At 44.7% G+C, this 24867-nt stretch overlaps 1 protein-coding gene across 1 annotated transcript in view; it reads right to left on the bottom strand.

Annotated features, from left to right (window-relative positions):
• LOC114700349 (Down syndrome cell adhesion molecule homolog) overlaps nucleotides 1-24867 on the bottom strand; it is a 216542-nt gene that overhangs the window by 26085 nt on the left and 165590 nt on the right. The window contains exons 21-23 of the mRNA XM_037210023.1: nucleotides 17965-17995; nucleotides 10561-10676; nucleotides 7320-7469 (exon numbers count right to left, since the gene is read on the bottom strand). Coding sequence (XP_037065918.1) covers nucleotides 7320-7469; nucleotides 10561-10676; nucleotides 17965-17995 — 297 coding nt within the window. The remainder of the gene's footprint in view (nucleotides 1-7319; nucleotides 7470-10560; nucleotides 10677-17964; nucleotides 17996-24867) is intronic.

Here is a 24867-nt window from a genome sequence, read left to right as displayed (position 1 = left end):
GACAAGGTGTGAATGATAACTGTGCTTTTCCCAAGGAAGAGGAACATTCCAGAGAGGTCCTCCACAAGACAGAAAAACAGTGTCATGGGTAGGAGTCTAAATGTCTTTTGATAAGCGGAGCTTAAATAAGTACAGCTTGTTATTTAAATGCTAATGAGTCTTTTCTAGAAAATTACCCAGCCTTTATGTAAGTTTTGAGGAATCTCATGTTTATTCTTTGAGTTTCTTGCAGCCGCACTTGTAGAGGATTCTGAGTTTTCTCTTGGCCTGGATGCTGGGGCTGGGGCAGACTCTAAGTCCCTCACTGTCTTCTCCAGTCTCCCACGTTCCTGCCTTTGAAAGATGGCTCCTCAGTGGTAAGGCGCAGTTCTTCCTTCCCACAGCCCCCTCCTCCACAGAGACCTCCCTATGTGGAAAATTTCTATTCAAAGCTAGGACTCTTTTCAAGTTAATTCTATTCATTACCCTTTTTTTTTTCTTCCTGGATGAGGACAGTGCTAGCAGTGGCCTGATAAATATTAAAAATATAGGTCATGGTATTAGTTTTCTGAGCCGCAGGCCACAATTCTGTTCTGTGCTATGTAGGTGTCCCAGGGTCAGAACTGTGTCAGGATGTGGGAAGACAAGGATACTTGACACATTTTTTCTTTTTTTTTTTTAATAATCAGGTTTTGGTAACCACTATTTTGTATCTTAATTGAATGAGGTATGATAGCTTCCAAGGCCACAACGTAAATACTTGGATTCTGCTCAGCGGTGTCTTTGCATAGCTGACTAGCTCATCTAGGGATTTTTCTGACCCTGCATGGAAGATCCTTTCCAGCTTCCCAAGCCTCTAATATAAATACAACTTGGTGATTAAGCAGAATGCTTGCTAAGCATCTGATGAGTTAGAGGGCAAGGGCTATAAATAACTTCTGGCCTCTAAACTCTGGGTTTAAATCTGCATTAAGTTTCTGCCCATTGAATCAAATTATTTTAATTATCCTGAATTCAGGATCAGAGAGGATTATGTGGGTAATAGGGTTGTTACAAAGCATGTCATGTGTGCTGTGCTCACTGGATTAGTCTTTTTTTAATCCTCTGCTATCTGTTCTTATGTTCTGTAGATGAGGCCTCAGCTAAGCATAGGAGCTCACGTCCTGTAGATGAGGCCTCAGTTATGCATGGGCAGCTCATGTCCTGTAGATGAGGCCTCAACTATTCATGGGGAGCTCATGTCCTGTAGATGAGGCCTCAGTCATGCATGAGAGCTCAGCAGTCTTCTCATGCATAAGAGTGGAGCTGACCATTTCCCCATTTAAATAGCAAATGTTTATCCAGGGCTTATGGTGCATTCTACCACTGGGTCACCTTGCCCACAAGAGCTATTTTTCTCTGTACTCTCTAATTCTCTAGTACCATTCTGAGTGACAGAGTATATATATTTATCTACATATATATGTGTATTCAATTATATGTTTAAATATATATGTTTGAATTATAACATATTTGAATATATATATATATATTTCAATGTATATTATATACAATATATTTGAATATATTGTATATAATATAAAATATATTCATGGTTACAACAATAAAGATTCAATGTGTGTTGTAAGGTTTTTTCATTATTTGGAGACAACCTACTCACTTCTTTCTATGCAAATTAATCATTTCTACATGATTTATAACAGTCAATGCAGTGGAAATGTTATGAAGTCAATTATTATATTGTATTATTAGGGTGCAATATATGTGGGGGTCGAATCTACAGATGCAAATGCAGTAGACATGAGAGCCCATTATATACATATGATACATGTGTATGTGTATGTATATACATACACGCTCATGCATATTCACCCAACTGTGCATTATATGAAGTCTTCTTTAGTTCCCACATGTCATTTCTGTAGTATCTTCTATACTTGCAGGCCACACACAGGGGCTTTGACATTATGTTGCTTGGTTTTGAAGTCTAATTTCGTTACTCAAAGGCTGTGTAACTCTGCCTTCGTGACCTCATTTAAATAGTCCCATATCCCTCATTTTTGAGACTGGTAACACCACTGCCACCTCTAGCTTTAGGTGATCTGAATGTGGCAGAGTGCCTTGTGTATAAAAGTCTGTGGAGCCTGAGCAGCAGACCCTCAGACTGGTGGAACATGTCTTAGGTTTATTTGGAGGATTCAATGGGTTGATCAAGAAGGCCAAAACTTTGACTTAGACAATCTGATAGAAGAAGGTCCCTTAAAAAATCATAAAACGAGACTTCCTAGAAGCCTGATGGGTACAGATGACCAGGAATGGGCAGGCAGGGGCCAGGCTGAGAGCCCACATGACCAGGTCACTGGCTGTGGAACAGTGGAGGGATATGTTGCTCTACTCAGAGGCGGTAGAGGGCTGAGCCTGGGCAGGAGATAGGCAGGGAAAAGGCTTCCTTTTGCCTGTCTGAGGCTCAGCTACATTGCCTGGGTTTCTCTTCCTTGGAAAGTTGCAGCCTGTGGGCAGGAGCCTTAAGTATTTTGGGGAGTACATCTAGGATGTAGGTCTACATCTGGCAAGGAATTCTCGTGGCCAGGACTTGTGGGCAGACCTTAGCCTCCAGTAGCTCTGACACTCATAAAGACCCAGTGCAGAAGTGACACCAGCCTTTCTAGATAATCTTTAAGGGGGCAAGAAAAAGACATGGGGAAGGAAGGGCCGGCTCTTGAGATCTTCTCTCAGAGTCACAGGGTCTAAGATGCTTGGGTTTAGGGATTCAGCAGCAAGTGCAGCTGTCTGGAACTTAAGGTTTTCCTTTGTTTTGTTTTGTTCTTGCTATCAAGTTGTGGGAACTAGGCAAGTCAGTCCAGCTGTGAGGACCTGGTCTAGTTTATGTGAGAGAACTGAATTACAACATGTGAACTTGACAATCTGTGTTCTTGGGCAATGTGAGGACCAGATGCCAGCAGAAGCATTCTGTAATCATTTGATTCTCAACATCCACTGGTTTTAAATGCAAGGATTCAGCCAACCACAGATCATATATATATAGAAAACAAAATCTGTCCATCTTGAACATGTAAAGATACCTTGTCATCATCTCTAACTAGAATAGGATGACAACTATTTACATATAGTATACAGTATACCAGGCATTATACAGAATCTGAAGGTTATTTAAAGTACACATGAGGATGAGTATATGTTATATAGAAACACTGGACCATTGTGTTGGTTATTGTTTTGCTAACATAAGCTAGAGTCATCTAGGAAGAGGGAACCTCAATTAAGAAAATGCCTTCATCAGATTGACTTGTAGACAGGTTTGTGGGGCACTCTTTTTAGTGACTGATGGGGGAGGGCCTACCATTGTGGTTGGTGCCAGCCTTGGGCAGGTGGCCTTGGGCTGTATAAGAAAACAGGTTGAGCAAACCATGGAGAGAAAGTGAGCAAGAAGCACCCCTCCATGATCTCTACATCAGCTCCTGCCTCCAGGTTCCTGGTGTGTTTGAGTCCCAGCCCTGACTTCCCTTGGTGATGGACTATAATGAAGGATGTGTAAGCTAGAATAAATATTTTCTTCCCATTTGATATTGGTCATGATGTTTATCACAGAAATAGAAAGCAAACTAAGAGAGCCATTTTACACAAGGCTCTTGAGCAGCCATATTTTTTTTTTTTTAATTGGAGGTCCTGGAACCCATAGATAATCAAGGAAGGATGATATTTAATGGATACTTGGTAAGTGCTCTGTACACAACAAGAGAGAAAATTGATGAATGAATGAGTAACTTTTGGGGTAAATATGATATCTAGTCCCTAAAAACTCATAGGTCATCACACCTGCACACTTTGTTAGTTTTCTCTGGAGATGATCTGTGGGGACCTTTCCATCAGCAGGGAGGAAATAATATGGGTGTTCCAGGAGGTTAGGACACACACCTGCTGAATGGAAATCTCTGGAGATGGATAAGAAAGAGGGGGCATGAATTTAATTTCCCAGTCCAACTTAAGTAAGTTAAATATCCTTTCATTTCTACTCCAATTATTCTGATTTTTCAGCACTCTGTAGTTGACCAGCACTTGAATATCTTTACCAGGTACCTAAGGCACATCAGGTACCGTGGCACGTGCTGGAAACAGGATGTGAATGAGCCCTGGGTACAAGTGTGTGATATCACTGTCATCCAAGAAGGAGAAAAGAAGTAAACTGAGCAGAAGACATGACCAAAGGATGTGTCTTCACACACTGAAAGCAATGAGTGGCACATTGTTTATGTTCCCCATACACATGATAAGAATTTGGCACAGCTAATAAAATACTTAGGAACACACATTGTGCAATGCAATCATGTTTGTATACAAACAACAGCTTTTGGATGCTTTAGTAATAAATGAAGGCTCCTGATCCTGACATAGAGCAACATGATCCTAACATAGAGGACAGAATAATGCCACCTTTTGTAGTTGAGACCATGCAGAATATGGTTGGATCATAGAAACCTTGGCATTCATCAGGACTGGATTCAAGAACCTCTTGGATACCAAAGCCTGAAGATGCTCAAGACTCCGACAAAATGACACAGTGTTTGCCTAGAACTTGTGTGTGCCCTCCCACACACATCAAACCACCGATTCCTAATCGTATCTAACAACACAAATGCTGTAGAACTCTGTTACACTGCATGTCTGAGGGAATCGTGATCAGGAGGCCTCAACCCTGCTTGGAACAGGTGGAATCTTCATCTATGAAGAGTTCTGATTTGTGTACAGCGGCATCCACAGAGGCAGAACCCCTGGGTACAGCGCTGGCTTCAGGAATGAGTCTCTCTAAACCCCACAAGCTGTAATAAACTGAGCTTATGCTGCAGGACCCCAGGACTGTGCAGACACAGATGTGACACCAGGTCAGGGATGATGGGAAGCTCCAGGGAGCAAGAGCAAGGACCTGGGTTCCAGAATATTCCTGAATTTCAAGCTTCTGAAGGGGCCAGAAGCTGTGGGGCCATCACTCACTGTCTTAATCAAAACCTGAATACTGTTGTTACCTCATATCTGTGGTTTTGAGAATATAGTTAATGAGAAAGTTAAAAGATTCCAAACATCTCCAATAGATTTTTTTTAAAGGATGATGCTGAACAATTCTGTCTTAGGACAGGAGGAGGGTGATGCATGCATTTGAATAGCTCTGCTCACTGTCAGCATGGTTTAATGAAATTCACTGTAAAGGAAAGAAACATGTTCTCAAGTTGTAGTGTTTCCAGTTGACAGCCAGGCTGGATCTGGGAGAATATCAGACTAAAACCCAAATGCATGGCCTGGCTTGGGCAGCTGCTTCTGTCTCTTCATGGCAGCTTGCCAGTACTGCAGGGCTGTATCTACTCCAGCACCCTGAGGAGTCTTGGGGTCTTTCCCCTCCTGTTCTCTCCCAATGGCCAGCTCCAGCTCTCTGTCTAATGACCTTGGTTCTCCTCTGCCCTGCGTTTATGCCTCCTCCTCCAAGGAGGTTTTCCCAAAAGACCCAGGTCTGGGAAGCTCCCTCCCAATGTCCCTGCATCAGGTTTACTTGACTCTGCATCTCTTCATTCTGTCTTCTCTTTATCTAGCACTTACTGAGGAAGAAAACACATTCCTTGTTTAATGTCTGCTTTCCCCACTCGGATGAAAGCACACATCTTTCTTCATTTTATTTGCATTTCTGCCACCGAGTATGAGCCATATATGCAAAGTAAAACCCAAACAAACATCTCTAAATGTTGAATGAATGAATTCTTCAATTTCCCCAGTGAAGCTGAACAACTTCATAGCCATGAGACATGTAGCATATTCCTCCCAGGATTCCTGACCGCTTGCTGGAGTACCTGTGTCTGCACATGAAGCAAATTCATCTCTGTTGGTCATTTAAATGCCCTCAAAACCACTTCCCACGACCCCAGGTCCTATTCTTCATGTGGCTGGAAGTTTCTGGTACATTTCTGTCACTGCCTCATCTCCTGTGCTAACTATTTGTGGCAGCCATTGTGCCTGTCTTTGCTATTCAAAGGAAAGCATAATTCCATGTTGCTTTTTACCTGGCAGGTGGAACCCATGTGCTGTGATCAAGGCAGTCAAGACATGTCTCCCAGATGTGTCAATTTTCCCCTGACTTAAGAGCAAAACTTAGCCTAGAAACCTAAGAGGGCATTGCCCTGAAGGGGCTGAAGATAGACTGTGGATGGAGAGATGTCAAAGACCTTGAAACATTTTAGTAATAAGGCTCTTAGCTTATAGACAAAAGCCCAGAGAGCTAGTTGTTTCACTTACACCCTATGTGTGTCTTCAGAACATCCCGACATCCCCAAAAGGAAGGAGGCATGCTTAGCACAGGGAACAAATGAAATACGCCTTCAACATGGTCAAAGCCACTGTTCCAGGTGATTCTCAGCCCCTGCCAGTGCCTCCCTGGGTATGACAACTTGGTTTGGGAGTTGGTCGGTCGCTTCATGGAGCTCACTGCATGGCATGAGCTAGAATTTGCAAACCAGAGCTTTCAGCAATATATCATGGATTTTCCTCATGATGTTGTACTGATCTAGAAGTGTGACTTTTTGCAAAGATAATGATTAGGGACTTAAAAGCTAGACAGCAAAACTTCTAAAATGATAACAATCAGGACATTAATTTCTCACCCTTTAAGGGGATTTAAGAATAGTTTCAATTATGAAGAAACAAGACTATCTAATTAATAAGCTAGATGCACTTCTTTGCAGTCATTAATTTTCATCTATTATGGATGCAAATATGAATAATTAAGCACAACAAAGTCTCTAGATTAACCAGAACCATCATGTTTCTCTGTATGTTTAGGGGACAAATGTAAGCTATGAGGTCGGACGTGTTTGCAGCAGCTTCCTGGCTTCCCCACTTCATGTGTGCAACTTGGGGCTGTCTGTCTGCAACTCCACTTTCCAATACGTGAAACAAGGACTTTGACATCTGCATGGACCTTGCAAAGTTGCTGTGGATAACACATGTGAGGTTGTTTCTCTCCCCAAATGGGACACTGCCAAAACACACTAAAGTCAATCACCCTTCTCTTTTCCATGTTGTACAAAGTTCGAAGGGTTCAATTCACCTGAAATTTCTAGCCATTTCCACAGTAAACCAAGAGTAAGACTTGTTGGTTTGAGTTGACACACACCTACCAGTGTCAAATGATAAACAAAATCTCAATATCCCAACTAAAAGTTCATTATATCTATTACTTAGGTGTGCAATTGAGAAGCCCCACAGTTGTGTTTGCTAGGGACATGAATACTGCCAGCACTGATAACACCCACACATTTCGAGTGCTGTTGACCACTCACTTGTTCCTGGTCGAGCATCCGAAACATCCACTAGAGGCCCAGTGGCCTGAGACACCGATTGATAATGCACCGTGTGAGTCACTGTCAGTGACTTCTGTTTAGCTGCCTCTCCGAAGTCAGCGTCCGTCAGCAGGACCGTGGAGCGGTCATCTGCAAGAGGGGGCACACAGGAAAAGCAAGTGTGTTTAACAAGGATAGGAACTCATGCCAGCACTGCATTTGTGTCGGTTGAGAGAGTCACACAGGGAAGGGCAGCTATGCTGAGGCATGCTTTTTCTCTTCTCTCTGGGCTCAGCTTTTTATGAAACCAATACTACTCAGTGTAGCTGACCACTTGGCACACCTCTCAGGCTTACGTGTTTGTCCAAAGCTTGCCTGAGATGATGTACAATGTCAGTGGCCCCAGTGATACGGTTGCCCTGTGGGACGGGCCCCTTTGGCGCTGGAACACTGCCGGACTGGGGAACAAAACCTTGCAGTCCTCCACAGTGGGATTGGCTGCCACACTGACCTCAGCCAGTGTTTGGAGGAAAAGGGAGAGAAGGACTATCCTGAAGAAATTGATGGTTTCTTTCCTCTCCTTTAAAGGGATGAGGCCTGCTCCCTGCCTCCTGCTACTTCTGAGCTTTAATCTTCAGTGCATCTTGGCTGACTTCCAGGATGTCTCTCTTGTAAGAGAACCCTCAGGGTATAGGCTCCGGAAGGCTGGGGAGGCAGGAGTCAGGGCCTAGGTGAATTCTGTCTACCTCGGGGTTCTAAGGGGAACAGCTGTGTGAGGTATGTGCCATTGTCTGTCTGAGGACTGTGATTACTTTTCAAACTTTTAGAGTTTTTTGACACGAAGGGAGACTTTAGTTGGGATGTGTGTAGTTTCCATACAGTTTCAAAGACTGTGATTCAAGTTAATGTTCTGATTATCAGTCAGCCAGGACCTGCTAGAGCATGTCCGAAGGGGTGGGGGTGGGGGGCACCGATGCTGTGTTCATAAACAACGCGGCAAGACTGCTGTGCCCAAAAATGGCTCTAAACAGAGCGAACCTTACAAAACCCAGTTGCTCGGGCTCTGGCAGGGGGAGGAAAGGCCTCTTGAAGTTAGAATCAAATTTCTTGGCAGAGAACTGGGCAGGAGGCTGCCAAGCTGTCTGTGAGTGTCCCAGCGGGTGGCACAGCACAGGTTGGTGCCCAGATGAGTGCCAGAGCTGGGCTGGGAGGCTTGGCTCTAGAGCTGTCATCGACCCCTCATAGAAAGTGGGATTTGCATAGAGACGGAGTCTCACAATTAGAGCTGGCACCACAGGCCTTCTGTCTACACTGGTTGGTTATTCATAACACAGCTGCATTGCGGATTCTGGTGGGCAGTTGGGTTTTTGAGATGAGGCTCCCGGCAGGGTTATAAACCTGTCCTGGGAAATGTCAAGTGCCTGTCTGATTACGAGGTTAGCCATCCATTCCGTACAGATATGAATGGTGGTCTAATACTGGATTCTTATAACCCAAACCTGGGTTGTTTCCTAATTAGAAAATGCCATTGACCCACTATTGGGGAATAATAGGAGGTAAATGGTGGTTGGTGACAGATGATGTTGGGCAGATTGTGAGGGCTCTCTGGCCGCAGGTCACGGTGACATACAGAGATGACTGGCAGACCGTTTGGTGTTCAGCCAGCAACAAGGAGCCCCTGGGAGCCATGTGCCACCGACAAGCGCCATCCTGTTGTAACAGGCATTTGAAGGATTATGAAAGGTCTAAGGAGGAGCACTTCACATACATCCTTCCTAACCTCCCGCCATGATATCTAATACCGTTACCTTGCCAAGCTCCCTAGTCTCCTTGTATTCTAAAGTGAACACACAGGGTGTGCTTAGAGAAGTACAAGGCCAAAGATGATTTTAGTTTTAATACCCCATCTACAGAGGTCAATGAGAGGCATTGTACAAACCTCACCAGCAAAAGGACAGAAAACTAGACGCAAAGCATGCCGTTTTGTCTACAATGAGAAAACCTAACACACTGGACTGCGTTTCAGAGAACACGGGGCTTCCTATTTGACACGGACCTATGAATTCATAGGAATTAGCTGACTGAGGGTTGGACCGGACTTGCTCATAGTTTTTCTAAATGAGGCTGATGCATGGAGTGCAGCCTGGGCCTTGGCATTTCAAAGCCATCAGCTCAAGATACTTCTCGAGATGGTGGGACAGGGAAAGGGTGACAGTGATGAAGGAGATTCTCCTTCTACTTGACCTGCCCTTGCAGCCTTCCAGGCAGGAGGTATTCAGGGACTAGAGAGGGAGGCAGGCAGTGCATCCTGGCTGTAGGGAGAGGGCTGCCCTGGCAGTGAGTGCCAGAAGACCCCTACTCAAACAAATGCAGTTTATAAAGGGGTGGTCCCAGTGGATGTCTATTTTCACGTTCCTCAAAGCCTCACAGGACATAGAGGGTCCTGGAGAAGCCTGTTGGCAGGATAGCAGGCAGCAATGGCCTTCCACTGGAGGCAGACATGATGGCAAAGCTGGAGGTCTGCCAGAGCCCCCGAGTCTGCTCCTGTCTGGTAACTTTGGCGAGCTATGTGAACCTTTCTACATCTCATATAAAAGCAGCACCTTTCCTCTGAGCTGGTGAAAGGTTGAGCAGGGAACCCACAGAAAGCGCTATGAGAGCACATGGGATTTAGAGAGCTCTCAACAAAGGTTAGGGACCTCTGTGGTTGCTACCAAGAGAAAGGTGGCTGGTCAAGACTTTGGGTTTGTGGGTGGATAGGCTACAGTACCTGTCTTTTTGTGGCTTTTCTAACACTGAGACACTGGGGGGCTGAGTGTTCCTCTCAGTCAGGATGTTATGGGATACTAGGAACAGGGAGACGCCTGCATGGAGGCATTTATTTATTTAAGTGTTAATCAAATTTTGAAGGTTTATTTAATGGAGACTGACCTTGTCAGAGTTGGCAAGGAGAGCACAGAGGATGTCTAAGATGGAGCTTTAGGAGGCGAGTCTCAGAGGCTCAGTGGGTTATAAAGTTTTCTTCTTTGGAGTGACAATGGTCTCTCCAGGGAAGCCCCAAAGCTAGCAGAGTTGTGGAACTCTCAAGGTGCGTTTACTGGTACTTATTCTTCCCTTTGGTTTGTCTATTCACCGGGTATCTAAGATACTCTCCTATTAAGCACTTCCCATGCTCCCAGGTCAGGATGAGAAAGCATGGCTCCAGCAGCCACTCCGTTTGGTAACTGGCAGGGTGCCTTACCTATGGTCTCCATTGTGTCTCTCTCTTCAATCAAAAGCTGAGCCCTGGGTATATCGATATGCATTCTCAGGGTCTGTTGCTGCTTGCTTAAGGTGTCTGAAGTCCGTGTGTTCTTACTGAGAATAAAAGAGAGGATGCGTTAGCCAGTCCAATTCAATGTGCCATCACGCCAACATGTCTCTCAGTACCAATTTGGTTTACTTGTTTAATTATGAAAACAACTTGAAGAGATGTGTGGGGGGTGCACACTATAGAAAAGTGCTTTTTCTTCATTCAAGAGAAATTTATTGTGATTAAATTTTGGTAGACAAAGGAGATTCAGAACATATGTTTTTAATAGATGGGATCAATAAACAGCAATCTTGAGAAAAAAAAAACCATTTCTTGGGTAAGAAGAGTAAAAATGAAACAAGCAGAAAGGGGCCATTCAAACAATAACATCCTCATTTTTCAGACATGAGATTTAGTTATGACAGTGGGGAGGAAGTCTGTGAGCCAGCTGGGCGCTGGGCGCTTGTTTCACTCACAGATCTGTATTGATATCTGGTGTCCTTTTTTTTTTTAGTGACAAATCACTTGCCTTGTTAGCATCTCCAACACCACTTTGGTTTTCCTAGCTGAGCACGTATTTTCAAATAGAGGGGAAAAAAAACCTCAATTACTAAAATAATTTTATCTCAAAATTTGTGTACCAGAAAATCACTCCGAGAGCGAATTTTCTAAAAGTAAAATGGAAGTAGGTGGTGAAAGTGCCTGGTGTAGCCGCAGCCGGTTACAGCCTGCAGCTCGAAGCTAGACTTCCATGCCGAATGGAAATCTAAAAGAGCTGACAGGGGCCTTAATTAGCAATCCACTTTAGGGGTGGTTCAGTCTTTTATGAAGATTTGCTAGATGTTAAAATGTTTTCTGAAGCATCCCCCAAGCAAGTGGAAGGCACTGGGATACTTCACCAGTGAAACTGTTTATGGCAGCGCTAGATCCAGGGCAGAGTCTTCAAAGTCTACAGAGGACAATTTCTGGAGTCAGGTTCACTTGAGGGGTGTTACTTCTGTCTTTGTTTTTTCTGTTTGTCTGTCTATGTATGTCTTTTATGTCTATGTGTGTGCATATGGAGACCAGAGGTTGATGTTGGGTGTCTCCCTCAATAGCTTTCCATCTTAAGTTTTTGAGATAGAGTCTCTCATTGGAACCAGCTCTACCTGCTTCTTCCAGGCTAGTTAGCCAGCAAGTACCCAGTGACTCAGACACAGGCACACCTGACTGTTTATATGGGTGCCGGGGATTCGAACTCAGGTCCTAATATTTGCCTGGCAGACTCTTTACCCATTGAGCCGCCTCTCTAGCCTCATTGGTTGGTTACTTTCAAGGGAGAACAAGAAAGGTCTGCACAGTGCATCTCAAATGCTTTCTCTCTAATGAAGGCATTCCCAGGCCTCTGTTTCCTCTGTTCTTCCTCACTCACTCCTAAACCACCCAAACATCAGGTCCATTTGAGAAACCCTGTATGCCACCTGTCGCAGCCCAGTTACAACTGGATATATTATGACAACCCTTTCTCCACACGAATGTAAACAAAGCCCCCCACAAGCAAGGCCACTTCTGGAAGGCTCCCTGCTCCTCTGAGTGCTTGATCTTGAACCAAATTCCTTGCTCTGCAGACTCATGACTGGGAGTAACTGGGTTATATACTGAGATCATGCCAATTACTCGCAGCCCAAATTCAAGCCTTTGGCCTGGTTTTTCACATGGTCTCTATACGCTTTCAAATTATTTCACTTCCCATTGCACTGGTGGTTAAAAAAAGAAGGGAGAAACGAGTTGAGATTCACATAGTTGCAGAAAATGAAGAGCATTTGAGACCCTTGGGGACTGTGTGCCTGCCATGCTCCACATCTGAATTTCCGCAGAAACATACGGCAGCCTCTCCGCTGTGAATATCCAAAAGACCTGCTTAGAAGCATCACAGAGGAGTCGAGCATGTCCTGTACAAAAATAGAAACGTGCGGGTCCCTTCTCCTCAAGAGAGTTACAAGGCAGTCGGCAGCTCTCTGACACACTATGAGCACCCGTCACAGGCTACTCTCAAGTAACAATAAAGGGTCCCCTGTCACAGGGACGCAGGAAGCAAGCTAGGTAACTGCTGCGCAGGCTGCTGCTGGCACTGAGCTGTGGCACTTCATGAACAAGGACAGTGAGGTCGTGAGGGCTGGAGAGGGAGCCCTTTCTCTCCACAGAAGAACCTTGAGACCCAGGGCCTCACCAGGGCCCCCTGAGCACTGACTGCTCCCTTCGGAGGAAGTGCGTCCCCAGCCCTCCCACAATGTCCTCCTGATGCTTGCTGAGCAGCCCTCTTTTCAGTAGGCCAGGCTGGCCCTGGGGGGGGGCCCCCTGGCCCCATTCTCTACTTAATTTAGTTTCCTTGGCTCCATTACTCCCCAGCGCATGCTTAATCAAGTCAATTAAACATATGTGATTGGTTTATCTTATCTGTCTCCCCACTGGAATCTTGACTCCACAGGGATAGACTCATCTGCTCTGGTCCTTACATGTCCCCAGAACCCACAACAGCAGGCGGTCAAAGCAGGTGTGTACTCAGTGTGCCACATTATCTTGGGTGACACCACATGAGCCCAGCCACCTAGCCCCAAAGGCTTTGCTGCGGTTGACACACTTCAGGTTTAAAACGCTGGGTTCCAACTAACGTGTTTCATGATATGAATATTGACAGCCATGTTTGGTTTTCTGTTGCTTAACATATAAAGGACAATCCTCAAAAGTGATCACCATTGGTCGTTAGAGCCACAGCAAACCTTCAAACAGTGTAATTAGAAGATACCCACTTGCAATCTAGAGGATTCCAAATGTTTTTGCTGTGCAAGCAAAACGATGGTATAAAATTCCATAGCACAGGACTCAGAAGAATGTGTTAGCTATCAAAATATGACCTCTGATGAGGCATTTGTCATTTTACTGTTTGATTAAAATGGCAGCAACGGGGAAGGTGGAGGGAGCCTTACAGGACACATCTTCCCCAGATCGTTCCATGAGTTTGTTGTCACTGTAATTCTTCAAAGTCTTCACATTTCCTTAAAGCCATATGTGTCAGTATGTGTGTGTATGTGTACATGTCAGTGTATGAGTGTGTATCTGTGGCGATCTGTGAGTGTGTGTGTCTGTAAGTATATGAGCATTTGTGTCTGTGCCTGTGTGTATGAGTATGTGTATATGCGTAAGTTTGTATGTGTATAAGTGTTTGTGTGTCTATGACTGTGTGTGAGTGTATGTGAATGTGTGTGTGTGTGTGTGTGTGTGTGTGTGAGAGAGAGAGAGAGAGAGAGAGAGAGAGAGAGAGAGAAGAGAGAGAGAGAGAGAGAGCTGGGGGCACTAGTGAAGATGTACTTGCTCCAAATATGACCAAATGACTCTGAAGCATAAAATAACTACAGACAGGATCATACCTGGTTGTGACATCTAGATGGGCATTTTGAGATTATGTGTACAAAGATGTGAACATGAAAAGTCTAAGCTAATTTAAAGTCTCAGTTTTTGAGTTTTCTCCTCTCTAGCACCGGCTCTCATACTGATGCTGGTCCTTGGTCACTGACTGACATCGGTTGGTAGCTCTTCAGAGCAAGGCAGTCTCCCCAGCTTGGAAGCTGGGATACATTTCTTCTTTCTTTTCTTTTCTTCCTTGCTTGCTTCCTTTCTTTTTTCTTTCCTTCCTTCCCTCCCTTCTTCTCCTTCTTCCTTTCCTTCCTTCCTTCCTTCCTTCCTTCCTTCCTTCCTTCCTTCCTTCCTTCCTTCCTTCCCTCCTCCTCCTTCCTCTCCCCCCGCCTGTGACACATGCATGTATGTGTCTATGAATGTACATATAGAGGCCAGAGGTGGATGTTAGGGTGTCTTTACTCCCCACCTTATTTTTGAGACAGTGTCTCCTCACTGAGCCCGGAGCTACCACAGCACCTAGGCTAGCTACAGCAAGGCACAGGTGTCTGACTGTCTCCACCCCGTAAGTGGGGTTACAGGTACCTAGGAAACACCCACTTTTCTGTGGGTGCTGGGGATCCAAACTTGAACAGCAAGCACTGTTATCCACTGAGCTGTATTCTCAGCCCAGGTCTTCTTCTTCTCTCTCTCTTTTAAAGCTATTTTTACTGAGACAAATGAAAAGAGAATCTCATTTTCAGGACTGCCACCCGTTATGGTGACATCACTGTCTCTCCTTCCCAGTGAATTGCACCTATTAGAAGTGCTTAGAAGCAGTTTTCCCAATCACCGCTGTTCTTTGGAGGAAAATCAAAACTAACAATGCAAAGTGGTGGGTGTGATTTCTCATCTCTGGGGGTACTTGTTAGGATGAAATTCACACACAGGAGCATGGAGCCTAGTGCTGAGTGAGGGACTTCAGGAAGTCTGGGTATCTATGATTATAGTGTTGGGTCACATCTTCTTTCTCAGACTTGAACAGTCAACCTTGCTTAGTAATCAAAGACTTGGTGGAACATGTTTCAGAAGCACATGATAAAGGCAGGGGAAATTATGGACATGTTCAGGTGGGAAGCAGAAGGCAGAGTGGATGATATGCCCAAGATGAGAAAGCCAGCTGTTGGCCATGAAGACTAGAACATGGGCTTGTGACTTCATATTTTCCTCTTAGCCATAGCTTATGAACTTCTCAGCTGTCCAGAAAAAAACAGTTGTCCAGATTAGAGATTGCAACCCAGAGGTCTCTTTTTTATTGATGGATATAACTGACCTAGACCTCTTGGGCCACCTTCAAAACACAGTGGTCCTAAATTGCCCTGTCTCTAGTGGCCTGGCCAGCAAAACTGTCAGTCTAAGCTTGAGCTGACCCAGCATGGTGACATCACTGTCTCTCCTTCCCAGTAAATTCCACCTCTTAGAAGTGCCTAGAAATAGTTTTTCCAATCACTTTTGTTCTTTGGAAGAAAACTAAAATTAGCAATGTGAAGTGGTAGTCATTGCTAGTTTTAATGTTCTTAACATTAATTGACAACCAATGGGAAGACCATGATATGTTCCTGTTCAGCAGGTGGCCTTTCAACTCTGTTATCTGCCTATCTGCCTTACCAATGTAAGTTACTTTCTAAGATCTTGCTCTGGGGATAATGTGGAAGGCTATGTAGGTGTGCATTCGGGATCTCAGGAGAGGCAAAGCTCAGATCATTCTTCCTAAACAGAAAACACAGACCACAGCTTCACATCTTTCAAACACAGGTGTGAGTTATGGATAGGGGCACCTAAAGGACATTGGAAGAGTCATTAATGGGAAGAAGGGGCTGGAAAATCCACACAGCAGGGGAAAAGCATCCTGCAATTGCCCCCAACTTTCTAGGATGCTGCAGAAGCCCTACTGGGGGCCAGATTATCAAAATGGTCCCTGCCAATGGGCAGCTGAGGTAAGTAGTGGTCATACCATGCCGAGCTCCTGGCAGCCCTCATCACTTACACTGTTGCTTATTTATATGGCAGAGCTTTTGCAAGAGCAGAAAAAAAAATCGAACTGTATGGGAGATTGCCTTATTTTAAATGTCAATTAATTCATAGTTTTCAAGCCTACATTATACAATTTGTTCTGCTGAGTCAGTTAGTCATTATAAGTCAAGTGGCTTCTGCTTCTTTACTTGCTAGATGTTTCATCTGAGCTGACAAGTCCAGAGGAGCCCAGATACAACATACGGGATGACAAAGAATGCCTCTTACTTTCTTAGTGAACAAATGTGGGTTTCCAGATGAGCGTGGCCATGAGGGATTTTTATGCAGATTTGTGTAATCTCTCACATAAGTCTGATGTTTTCTGATTAGAGCTCTATCCTGATGGAGATATTTTGAGGGGACTTGGGTTTGTTTGCCTTTTCATCCAAGCCTAGATTCTTGTAGCCATCTGTCCTTTGGACAAATTCATTGATGTGTGAAAAGAACTTTAAAATTCCACATGACCCACACAGGCCCTGTGTTCTGATAAATACAAGTTCCCAAACTCAAATCAAAATGCCTGCACCCTGTTTCTAGTTTCCTGTTCGTGGCAAATGACATCAGCATTCATCTAAATGCTGTCATTCAACTCTTCAGAGTCAGCCTGGGTTTCTGCCATACCATTGCCCTATCTGTGAGGCACACAGGTTTAAAACAGTATCTCCAATGATGTCTCTGAGAAACAATCTTGGTGCACCAATAGCATCTAACCTCTTCCCATGTTACCAAAGATACTGATCACACAGGACATGGACTCCTTATGAATAACACATTGACAACTTTACATGAGTAGATGGAGAGGAAATGGAAAGAGCTACAACTCATCCTCTTTCTCTCCCAATCAGGAAACCTAAAATGCCAACCCCATGATGCCCACTAGGGACTCTGATAGTTTTCTTATTTTCCAAATGCTCATTTTCTGGTTTCATCTTTTATCTGATTATTACATTATTAAAATGAGTATTAGGGGAGAGGTAACATGTCATCTGATTAACCCACATGTGTAACTGCTCAGCATCACACTGCTCCCATTTTTACAGAGTGTAGAGGATAGAAAGCACAGGGGAGGTTGCCGGTGGTGGTGGCAGCGCACGCCGGTAGGATTTGATGAAGGAGGCAGAGGCAGGAAAGCACAGGGGAATGAGTGCTTGAAGCAAGGGACTCAGGGGGGAGAGGGAGGGCAGTAGGAACACAATCTGGGGGCATGGAAGAGACAGACTCTCCTCTTCATGCCATTGTCTACCACGAGCCCCATGGACATCTACAAGCAAAGCTTGAAAAGATGCAACTTGTCTTTGACAGTCCTCCCATGGCCCCATTCATTGCATCTATGCAACGATGATGAATGGGAAAGCCACAGTACTGAGGATAAAATAGGTGGACTATGGCTAGGCCTGGAAGTGCAGAGATAATAGCAATAGGACCTGGTGAACATACAAGTGGAAGGGTGCAGAAGACACTTGAGAACTCAAGCTGAGAGTCTACCCCAGTCCACTGTGGCCTTTGGAGCACTGTGCACAGCACATTTCCTTTTGTGGCCCTCCTTGAACTGGGATAACTCTGTAAAAAGAAATCTTGATCTCGGAGGCTGTTTACCTAATCGGAAGCAAAACTAAAGCTCTCTATAACACATCCCTGATCCCTGCTTCAGCTGCATCATCCTACTGTTTGAGTCTAGCCCACAGGACAGCCATGTGTGGTGAGTATAAAAATAGTCATTTGGTGTCTGCGTAGCCAACCACCCATTACATGGATGTTTTGAAGTATAAATGAAAATTATACGTTGAAATGAAAATATGTCACCAACTTCAGATCATCCTTATCATTAAGAAATAATCAAGGCCAGGTGGAACTGTCTGTCCTTTGACACGTGATGCCCAGGGAAAAATAAGAATGTCATGTTCTTACCTCATGAGCATTTCAGCTAAACTCTTCGCATCTGGGGAGAGAAAGCTAGTATTAGTGCAAGATCCATAACTCATAATTAATATACACTTAGAAGAAATCAACTCATTTATGTAGTTATAACAAACCCTCCAGTCAGATGGCAAGCCATCTCAAGTGCTTTTGTTTAACAATGTCACACTAATGGCCAGGGCTTTATGGTTCCTTTATTTCTTCTACATAGGACTCTTTTATGGCTGTTATTTATAACAGAAAGATGCATGAGTATCCTGCAGGCATAAAATTGCAGACATCTATTAAAGTTTTTATTACAATCTAATTATTTATCACTTCTAGAAAACCCAGTTTTATTTTCAATAGTCAGAAAATTAACATTTGGGAAAAATCATTTATGTAGAACAAACCCACTCTTTTCATTAACCAGGAAAGACAAGAACAGAGGATTTAAGTCACTGTGCCTCACTCTAAAGGGGCTTCAGTACAGAGTTCTGTGCCCCCAGGTTGCTCACTGATTTTACAAACTTGGATGTTTTATTTCAAACTCAGAAATAAAACTTTATTGTGGAATCCCCTTCCTCAAAGACACTATTTATGGAGACCTGGTTATCACCCTGACACAAGAAATCATATCTCAAAATATTGTAGGACAGATCGACTTATTTGGTAACGCTATTTAGAAATGCTCTAAAGTATGATTTATGCTTTTTACACATTCCCTCCTGGCAAAAGCAGAGTTTCCTTTCCTGGAACACAAAATCCTTCTCTCTCTCTCTCTTTTTTTATTTCTTTCATTGCTCTAAGACTTTATGTTAGGGATCCTGTTCAAGGAATAGAACTTTCTGCAAATAGATTTGTTTGATGGTGAATGGCTCCACACTGAAGAAATGCATAAGCAGGGACATTTCCACCTCCTCCTCTGGGGGCTGGGATTTGCCTGTTATGCCCCATGTGCAGAGACATGGGGGACAATCTCAGATCAATTCTCTAGCACCTGGCACCCCAATGACCCCCAAGAGATTGCTCTAAAAACCACCAGGCCATGCTAGTTCCCTTTGATAGCCTCAGCATGGGGCCCCAGCTTTGTGCACAGATGGGTTCAGTATGGAAGACAAAACTTGCCCCCTCTATTCCACCCACATGGAAAAACACAGGAAGCAAAATAGCACTGAATCTCCTAGCTCATGTCTTTATATTTGTCTGCAAAGATGAAGTAAATAGCATGAGTCTCTACTCTTCCTGAATGATTTAACACGTACAAAGTAAATATATCTATGGAATGCCAGAAGCCGGGGAGTAATTAGCTCTCTGTAACACCCAACAGTGGCTAGTACAATATGCTAAGAAAGAGGACAGAACTGAACAGAGTAAATACTTGTCTTCAGCTCACACTGGGAGTGTATGTCTGAGATACCCGACCCCACACTTGCCCTTACACGGCGTGTTTGTTCCACGTTAGCCACCAGCACTCCTTGGAGGCTCTTCACACTGATGCGTAGGGTGCCAAGGCTCCACAAAAGAGAACAGAATCTCCAAGTGGCCCTCTAACTGCATCGACCTCGGCTGTAGCTGGCTGGCCTCCTTCCCGGGCTAAGATCATTTTAGAATTGGGCTCCAAAGCCATGCCAGTCATCCCGGCCTAAGTTCATTCTTGAGAACAGATGTCTTCCTTCCATATGAGCTATCATGTCCTTCTTCAAAAATTTTGGGGAAAGTTGTACTAGTTGGAATTCCTTTCTTCTACAAGCTCCCTGGAACTAAACTGAGAAGTCCAACTTTTTTTTTTTTTTTTTTTTTTTTTTTTTTTTTTTTTTTTTTTTTTTTAAGCACAGTCTGGAGTTTGCATGGCCCAAGGCAAGCTGATATAACCCTGGAGCATTTTCTAAGGACCTGTATCATATCATGCTTGTTATCTTAGAAGTATAGGATAAGTCCCTTCAGTATCACTGTGTTGCGGTTAGAGATGAGGAAGTGGGTCCTGAATATGCCTGGTGGTGCGTGGGACTGCATGTCCAGTGTTTGTGGCTTAAACACTTTCTCTGCTATTCTTTGTACCTGGAGTAGAGTGAGAGTTAGACTCCCAGACACCAAGGAGCAGACACCTGGCCCCAGCAGGTTAAGGGAGATAATCCCAGGATAGTAGTGTATCAAGCTGGAGAGAAAGAGATAGATCTCTGCTTGGAAGGCACCAGGAAACTTAACTGAGGGGTTAGGGCTTAAATGGGCAATCTGCTCCACACAGATAACTCACAGGCACTGGGATAATGGACTTGTTCAGGGAAGAACGGGTCTCCTTTACTGTATAGAGAGGTCACTGGCATGGTGATGGATGAGGGTGGCCTCAATGTTATGGAGGTGACCAGCACTGTCTGAAAGCTGCTACCTGGCGAAGATGAGGCTGAAGATGGCAGAGGTGGGGGTGAGAGGGCTGTACACTGGTGTTCCTCTTACTCTTACTCAGAAGGTGTGGATGGGAAGAGGGGTACTATGCTCTACCACCAGCTTCTTACAGGGGTCCAAACAAGAACCCGTGAGGGTTGGATTAAGGAACCAAGTGGCCTGAGGGTGGGATGACAGTACAATGTGGCATTGGAAAGAACCTGCCAAAACCCAGAGCCCTGCCAGTTGTAGTAGGGACAGGACAGACAGACTGCACGGAGCCCAGGAAAAAGGCTAGAATTGGGATGCTCATGGAACCTGGGTTTGGGTAGAGAGCTGAGGAGACCTGTTTTAAAGCTAGAGGTGCTGGACAGGGCTGTTGAGAGGCAGGCTAAAAGTCAAGTTGGGGAGAGATCTGGGCAGAGCCAAGGCTTGGAGTGTTGTTCGTGTTCATACAGGGAGAGGGTAAAGAAAGAGCCAGAGGCACACCTCAGACATGCTTTCATTTAGGGAAAGGAGAGAATCTGGAGCACATTAGTACATTTTAATAATTTTGGAATATAGGATCTTAACAGTGACAGAGGCTTTCAAATTAGCTTCCTAATGAAATTTGAGATCTTTTCCCTTGGGTCTCAGGCAGCTATTACAATGTGTGCTACCTTTAGGGGGTCCAGAGCTGGGGGTTGTGGGTCACTGAAGTGACTGTCTCCTGCTGCTGCACACCAAATGGCCCCTCACATCCCAGGACACCCAGAATGACTAGCGCTTCCCCAACATCTCCCCACAGGACCTTATGTCTTGTTTCTTCTTCTCCACTCAGATACTAACACTAGGTGACCCCAGCTCCAGTGTTTAGCCTTTTTTTTTGTCACGGAAGTAGCAGAAGAGCAACAGACTTGCACTGTGTCTCCCAGGCCCACACCTTTGATTGACACTCTCAAATCAACCCCATGCAGTAGAGATCTTCAGCACTGAGCTGCTCAGGGGGGGCTTATGGTGCTCTCAGGTGTCCTGTCCGTTCTCGATTCCTGCTGTGACTCTCCTCTCCCTTCTCCTCTCTCTCTTTCCTGAACTTGCTTTGATGTGACTTCTCCAAGGCCCTCAGCTCTGGGTTGGCTCTTTGCTCCCTCCTGGAACCAGTGGCTGTCAGCACTGTGGCTCTTCTCTGAACCTACAGCTGAACTCTCCAGTCTTGCCTGTGACCACCTGTTCAAATATCCACATTCTCGCCCCTCTACCTGGTTATTTCTTGGGTGTAGCCTAGTCCTTAGTAGACAGGGGAGTGGGGAAGTGGCCTGAGATTTCTTTGGGATCCTCTTTTGCTGCTCTTTTGAGACAGGGTCTTGCTACACAGTGCAGGCTTGGCTCACCCTCCTGATCTTGCCTCAGCCTCCCCAGTGCTGGGATCACAGGTGGGTGCAGTTTCACTTGACTTTCGAAGGACACAGCATCCCTCTCTGGTACTGAAATTCTTGATACAATTTCTACCTATCCATAATGATGGGGGCTTCTGGGGCCAACCAAATGGTATTGTTGTTCTCATATTTGGGCTGAGTGTTCTCTTCTTGAGTTTAAATTCCCTAAAATCCTCAAGCACTTCTTGGGTCCTAATTTCTAGGTAATTCCCTACTTAGGACTCTCTCTTTTATGAAAGGCTTGCAATTTCATAATGTCCTTTATTCAGCTACCATCCTGAGTACAGACACTGGTAGTTTTATATATATATATGACTCCTATAGAAGACTTTTCAGTTCTGCTGATTCAATTTTATCCTCTTGACTGTAGCCTTTCAAAGTCCATGACCTCTGGACTCTTCACTCTACTATCTCAGTCTTCCTTCCCACCTGTGCAAGCCACATACTACCGTCTACTCAGCCCTCCACGGCTTGTTTCCTTATCAGTCAGCCCTGTCAAAACAGAGAGTGGGTCTATCCCAGACCTCTGCTGGCTCTTATTACATTTCCTGGTGGCTCAGAAACCACCCTTTCTATGGCTTAAGTAAATTCACTTCAAAATAAAAGGCTCTGAACTGATTTATTCTTAAATGGGTGGATACCACCCATCACCTAGCATCTCTAAGTTGCCTTTGGTGATTCAAAGACTATTCACAAAAATTTGCTTAGAAACTTAAAATGGTCTTTCTTGGGGTCTCTCAGAACTTGAACCCTGTGACCCAATTTCGAATCTTTCCGGGGGTAGGAGTTGAGGAGAGTCTTCAGTGAAATACCATAGCAGTAATTGGTGTCTACATTTTGCTCATTGTCTTTTGGACATGTGTGATTGTTTTATGTCAATAATGAAAAACCAACTCCCCCCCTGGAACCTTGGCTACTTCACAGGTTTGGGAAAAATAGCAGGCTGATGGAGGCTCTGGTAATTGTTAAGCATTTTGAGCTTCCTCTGACTCTTTCCCATCTCATCTCCTTCTTCCCTCCCTCCCTCCATCCTTCCCTCCCTCCTTCTCTCCCTCCATTTCTTCCTTTTTATAATTCCTGGTCCTGCTGTTCTGGTTCAGATAGCACCCCCCCCACCCCGCTGCACACCAGAGCAGAGCAGATGTTGAGTGGCATTCCCTCCACCTGCCATCTGTTCTGTGGGAACATCACCCAGAGACCAGCTCTTCCTGCCCAAACACAGTCAGGCAGTTCTGGGCATAGCTTTTTACATTTTCACATATTTCAGCTCAATCTAAGATATAGACTGGGTGACATATCTCCTGAAGTCCTTGGCTACTTCTGTATACCTTTCTTGGCTCCTCTACTAATCTGTTGTAATCTAGGGGATGATAGAGAAAGTCTACCAGGCTAGTCCGGTGAAAGAGAAATGTGGAAGAAAGGAGCTTATGAAGGCATTTTCCAGCTCCTGAGTGATACAGGGAAGACTAGAAAATAATGACAGAGATAATGATGATCAGATTGTCACTGGTCATCTGCCTGTGGAGAACAGTTTCATGTGTGTGGTGGGGTGGAGGGTATTGAGGTTCTGGCAGTGGGTGAGAGGCCATGTGGCTGAGCATATGATACTGGCTGACTTCCAAGTAGTCAATGGTGAAAATACTCAGGGAGAACTATGGCAGATATACAAGGCACAAGTTACATATCAATGTGTTAATAAAATTAGGGACCAAATGACAGGGAGTATTAATCAAGAAAAAAAAAATTAACCAAGGGCTTTGGAGTGGGAATCACATTCATATGCTTTTAATAGCATGCTTATTCCTTCTGACTCCATGAGTCATTGCTAGTCATTAAAAACTTACTTGAACTTATTGAGATAGCCTATCTCTTAGTGGCATATGCCAAGTTTCTTGGGAGGACAGGGGTTGGAACAGTGACCTGAACTCTCTTTTCCCTTTGTCCCAATGTTGCTTTGGACCTTTGGACTCATGGTAGAGCCTTTAGTTTTCAAGTCTACAGCATGGACACGGCAATGCCAATTTTATACCCCATCAAGTCACTCAGGGGTTGATGGGGGACTGCTCTAGAAGTACACAGTTCTGTCAGGTCTGGGAGACCCACCCGAGGTGTTTCAGGAGCATCACAGTTTGGTCTTGTTCATTGTCTATGTACTCTCTGAGGACACTGCTCTCGCCCTGGCTCTGCACATGTGTGAAGGAGCACACCAGTAGATTTGCATCATGTCATGGAATGGTCCACCCAGGCCCTTGCCTGCAGCCCAGCAAGGCTTTCTTAAGAGTCTGAGCAGCTTCATATTTTAAACATCTATATGTTTCTTGGACAGAGGAGGGTGGAGAAAGAGGGGGGGGGTGTAAAGAGAGAGTGCTCTTATTCATAGCCTCAGGTCTGTGTTTGCTTATCTGAAGCTCTTGAGGAAAATGGAGTGTGCTTGGACTAACCTCTATTGTGAAGTTACTTGTATACCTCAAAGCAGAAGGGAACCATCTATGGATAGCAGATCTCATTTTGCTGCTCCACTCATCCAAAGTTTCTATTTGAAGGTTCCCCACTGTCAGCCCCACTTCTCTGTGGGACTGAAAAGAAAATCATAATGTAGCTATTTTTTTTTTTTTGCAAGGGCTGTGAACCTGCATTTAGGTTTTTACAAGATCCCAGCCAGAACTTCTAATCATTGCCATGCTCGTGTGGAAGATTGTAAAGCTGAGGAGAGATAAATATCCCCAAAGACAATCTTACTTGCTCGTGACCCGAGAAAATTGCAAGAACAAACAAGGGCAGGCCAGAGCACCCTGGCAAGCCAGGCATGGTTCCAGGGACAGCCTGACATCCACGGTGCCTGCTCTTGACTGCCCATTGTTGTGTCCAGCTCACCAGCTGCCCTTGGTTCACCTCCATCTCATCTCAGTGCTTCCTGGTTCTCCACCCTCTCACACAGAAACTCTCATTTACTCGGCTCTGCTCTGACAACTGTAGGGAGAGAAAGAAAGGGTGGGAGTGCTCGGGGGAGGGAGAGAGGATGGAAGGAGAGAGAAGGAAGGACTGAAGGAGAACAAAAGATAGAATGAAAGTTTTCATAGTAAAGGACCTTGGTGTGTGTATGTGTGTGTGTGTG

The sequence above is a fragment of the Peromyscus leucopus genome, chromosome 12 (genome assembly GCF_004664715.2).
Source record: "Peromyscus leucopus breed LL Stock chromosome 12, UCI_PerLeu_2.1, whole genome shotgun sequence".
Classification (NCBI taxonomy): domain Eukaryota; kingdom Metazoa; phylum Chordata; class Mammalia; order Rodentia; family Cricetidae; genus Peromyscus; species Peromyscus leucopus.
The sequence above is the reverse complement of the archived record's forward strand: the minus strand, read 5'-3'. Positions and strand labels throughout refer to the sequence as shown.